This window comes from Octodon degus, unplaced genomic scaffold, assembly GCF_000260255.1.
Source record: "Octodon degus isolate 3935 unplaced genomic scaffold, OctDeg1.0 scaffold00037, whole genome shotgun sequence".
Lineage (NCBI taxonomy): Eukaryota > Metazoa > Chordata > Mammalia > Rodentia > Octodontidae > Octodon > Octodon degus.
Genome location: NW_004524613.1, coordinates 4,999,976 through 5,004,827, shown reverse-complemented (window position 1 = coordinate 5,004,827; position 4,852 = coordinate 4,999,976). Strand labels below are relative to the sequence as shown.

Genomic DNA, 4,852 nt, shown 5'->3' with positions numbered 1-4,852 from the left:
TATTTGAGAATACTCTGAAATAAAATTTTTTAATGTTATTTTTCTATAACAAACATTTTGCTCACCTATTCGTTCAGTGAACATTAATTCAGGACCTGAGATATAACAACCATAAAAGCTTTTCTTCTTTTAAGATTCTTTTTTAATCTTGAACATAGGAATAGTGAAACAGTGAATCTTTATAAACCTTACCAGTGATCTGAAGTTGTGATTTCATGGTTAGGCTACCCATTGAACCAAGCTGTGATCCACTGTCAGACATACCACCAAGCGGAAAGCACACCTAAACAGGGTAAAGGAGACACTGTAAATATCAACAATCCCCATTTAAAACATGCATAAACACACAGTTATCTGGTCATTTTCTCCTGAAGGCCTCATAATAACTAATGGCCTTCACACTTAATTATTTTCAACTCTGTATTTGTCCTACCTAACCTAGTTGACCATTCCCTCCTATGTGGTTTACTTTCTTTTCTGGAGCTACCAAGACATGGCCTCTAGATTTATGTTCTACCTCACTGATTATGCCCTTCTTTTAAGTCTTCTTTGAAGATACCTTTTCTTCCTTCTACTTTTTTTTTTTTTAAGTCATAATAAGAACAAAGTGTTTATTCAAAAGTGGTAACAGAACAACTCAAAATGCAGCATACGGATGAGAAACATCTTACCGGCCAATAGAGTTAGTTCTCACTAAATTTTATTTATTTATTTATTTATTTATTTATTTATTTATTTATTTATGTGTGTGTGTGTGTGTGTGTATGTGTGTGTGTGGCCAGCTCAGCCCACCAGGGCGCGGGGCTGGCTGGCATGTGGTGCTGGGGGATTGAACCGTGGTCCCTGTGCTTTGCTAAGCTTGTTCTAAGTAGGTGCTTTAGACCACTGAGCCATCTCACCAGCCCCTGCTCCTGACTTGATTTTTTTTTTTTTTTTTTTCCCCCGGTACTGGGGATTGAACTCAGGACTTTGTGCTTGCCAGGTAAGTGCTTATTCCACTGAGCTATCTCCCTGGCCTTTTTTTTTTTTTTTCTTTTTTTCTTGATCTTATTTCAACTCCTGAGGCACCTATGCTCTGTTCCTGAAATACATCAGCATATTTTGTTTGTTTACTGTGAATCAAACTCAGGACTTTGTACTTGCCAGGCAGGTGATTGTGCCTCTGAGCCACATTCCCAGCCCACATCAGCATACTCTGGTCTTGCAATCTTATGCTTGATAATATTAAAATCTGCTCAACCTACTCTGGTCATTCTTTTCTTCTATAAAGACTTCCTAGGGGCCGGGGAGATAGCTCAGTAGAATAAGTGCTTGCCTGGTAAGCACAGGGCCCTGAGTTCAATCCCTGGTATGGGGGGGGGGAAGAGATATAATTTCCTGGTATACAATCAATCTACTTGGTAAATACATTTCTTGTTTTCTAACAGGCTGTAATACACATTCCAAGTGGGCAGGAATCTGTGTTCTCTGATGAAGCTGAGAAGCCCAAAACAGTGGCTTGACACATAATAAATGTTTAATTGCTGGTTCAGAGAAATCAACAAGGGGCTGGTGAGATGGCTCAGTGGTCTAAAGCACCTACTTAAAACAAGCTTAGCAAAGCATAAAGGACCACGGTTCAATCCCCCAGCACCACATGCCAGCCAGCCTTGCCCCCTGGTGGGCTGAGCTGGACACACACAGAGAAATCAACAAAGATCTAGTTAGTGAATTATACTACATGAACTACTCTAACACACGTCTTTTTCATCCTACCTAGCCTAAAGTACATAGCAAGACCTATCTCTAGATAGGTAGATAGATAGGTAGGTAGGTAGACAGATAGATGATAAATAGATCGATCCAAATGTGTTCTTTTGTTTTAGAGGGTTTTTTTTTGGGGGGGCGATTTTTCTTCTTGTGCTTTTTTTTTGGTTGTTTTTAAGAGATATGCTCTTAAAATGAAAATGTGTTCTTAAAGGTTTGGACTACTGGGTAAAGCTATCAAAAAGTTTTCAGATGAGAAAAGGTTAAGATGAAAAAAAACGAACTATATTTATTTAGTACTTACTATTTGCCAAGTACTATGTGAGAGATGTAATTGGACGTATAATAAAATATATTGAGTTTTTATACAAAATTAGATCATTTAAAAAAAAAAATCAATATAAGGGCCAGGGATATGGCTCAGTGGAATAGCGCTTCCCTGGCAAGCGTAAGGGCCTGAGTTCAATCCCTGGTTCTGCAAAAAATAAATAAATAAATAAATATCAATCAATATAAAATTATTTTGGTGTTCCTGAATCTGCCAAAATAAAATGAAACAATAATTCTCACTGAGATAAATTCTATGAAGTCCAGAATGTTTCATTCTTCGACTTACACATAAAAGAACCCTCAAAACTAAAAGTAGTCAGCTATACTGACTACTCATTCCCTTAGTGATAGATACAGATATATCTTCTTTATTTTTTATTTTTTGGTGGAATCAGGGATTGAACTCAGGCCCTTGCGCTTGCCAGGGAAGCGCTTATTCCACTGAGCCATCTCCCTGGCCCAGATCTTCTTTATTTTTTTTTTTTTTTTTTTTTTTGGTGGAACCGGGGATTGAACTCAGGCCCTTGTGCTTGCCAGGGAAGCACATATTCCACTGAGCCGTCTCCCCGGCCCCATTTTGGTTTTATAACCCCAATACACTGAGTCTTTCTAAGTACATGCCATAAAGTCATAAGACTCCCAGGATATAAGAGAAATCAGATTTTAAAAAGCCTTACCACTGTATTTCACAAATTAAAATGATTCAAAATGCTTGTATACGAAAGGCCCTCCCAGTGAGATGCTGCACTAAATATATTAAAGGGGGGGGGTAGGGAGAGGGTTCAGTGGAATAAGCGCTTCCCTGGCAAGCACAAGGGTCTGTGTTCAATCCCCGGTTGGGGTGGGGGGTGCAGGCCCTCCCTGGGGGCCAGGGAGACAGCTTAGCAAGCACAAGGTTCAATCCCCATAATGGGGGTTGGGAAGGGGGGCAAAAAAGGCCCTCCCAATACCTCAAAGACTGTATGTCACAAAACTACGATATTAAGACAAATTAAAAAGCCAAGGGCTGGCAAGATAGCTCAGCAGTCTAAAATGCCTGCTTAGACAAGTTTAGGCAAGCACATGCCAGCCCCACTTCCAGGATGCACTGAGCTGGCCACAAAAAAAGGGGAGGGGAGGAGAGAGGGGAAGAGGGAAGAGGCTTTGGGGAGAGGGGAAAGGGGAGATGGGAGAGGGGAGAAAGGGAGGGGAGGAGGGGAAGAGGGGAAGAGGGGAAGAGGGGAAAAAGGGAAGGGGGAGAGAAGCCAACTGGTTGGGTTTGTGTATGTGTTGCGGACTATATTAGAACTTGATGCTGTCATTCTTTATCATACTATTACAAGAGCTGTAATAAAAATATGGAATCTAGGAGAAAAAGTTAATTTGTCAAACTTACATAAGCATGATGCTGGGGGCAACCCGCTCGGGTCCCCCTTCTGTCCTCTCTGAGACAGAAGCTTTCTTTCCCAATATAATATTCTACTCTCAACCTCCGTTTGTTCCTAAAATTCATTCTTCGGTTTTAGAGACACGAACTCATCCAGGTCAGGTCAGGAGTTTTACTTTCCTGTATCATTTGGAGGTCATCCACCGAGATCACTGGACGGAGATATGGGAATCTCACAGTTAAAGTCACTTACCCTTTAGAGTGCATCATTAAGCACTGGAAGACATTTGATCCAAAAAGCCATTTAATATTTTTCTGCACATGACCTACTTGGGAGGGACCCTACACAGTGATCCTGTCAACTGCTTCAGCTGTCAAGACCACAGGCCAGGACTCTTGGATACATCACACTTGACTCAAACTCTGCGAACCAGAAACTGCCACTAAAAGCAAACAATCTGAATACTCCTGTGAGCCCATAGAAGACTTAAGATTCCTGTTCAAAAATAAAGAGAAATACTCAAAAAAAAAAAAAAAGCATGATGCTGAGCCAAGGAGATAGCTCAGTAGAATAAGCGCTTGCTTGCCTGGCAAGCACAAGATCCTGAGTTCAATCCCTGGTACCACCCAAAAAAAAAAAAACATAAGCATAATGCCAGGGCCAGCCAAATAGCTCAGTAGATTAAACCACCTGCAAGCAGGTACAGGAGCCAGGAGTTCGATCCCTGGGCTTGCCCTTTTGGCCTGCGCCCCAGGGTGCACTGAGAAGGCAATTAAGACTGGGCGTGGTGGCACGCACCTGTAATCGCAGCTTTTGGGAGGCTGTAAACAGGCAGATCACTATGAGTCTGATCTAGTAGTGAGACCCTGAACATCCTATAGACCTTTCCCTAAAATACAAAAAAAATAAAATAAAATAAACATAAGCATGATGCCTAGGTCCTATTTTCCAATTTTATAACTTTTGTTCCAACAAAATTTGTATTGTCATTTAAAAATAGGAAAGGCCAATATCTAGGTGTTGATTTTTTGCATGATAAAAGTACAATTTTAGTCACTGACCTATATGGACAGTTTCAATTACTTATTCCTAATATTAATTACAGCCAAGCATAGTGGTACACACCTATAATTCCAGCCAAGAAAGGAGAATGCAAGTTGAAATCTGGCCTGGGCAACTTAACTTAGCATGATTCTCTCAATAATAAAAAAGGGATAGGGATGTTGCTCAGTCAGTACAAGAGTTGGACAGCCTGAACTGCATAGTGAGATCCTATCTCAAAAAAGACTAAAAAAAAGGAAGACAAAAAGACAGAGGGGCTGGTGAGATGGCTCAGTGGTCTAAAGCACCTACTTAGAACAAGCTTAGCAAAGCACAGGGACCACGGTTCAATCCCCCAGCACCACGTG

At 40.9% G+C, this 4,852-nt stretch overlaps 1 protein-coding gene across 1 annotated transcript in view; it reads right to left on the bottom strand.

The window, feature by feature from the left end:
• Itch (itchy E3 ubiquitin protein ligase) overlaps positions 1 to 4,852 on the bottom strand; it is a 134,887-nt gene that overhangs the window by 105,573 nt on the left and 24,462 nt on the right. The window contains exon 3 of the mRNA XM_012514656.2: positions 193 to 283. Coding sequence (XP_012370110.1) covers positions 193 to 262 — 70 coding nt within the window. The 5' untranslated portion in view covers positions 263 to 283. The remainder of the gene's footprint in view (positions 1 to 192; positions 284 to 4,852) is intronic.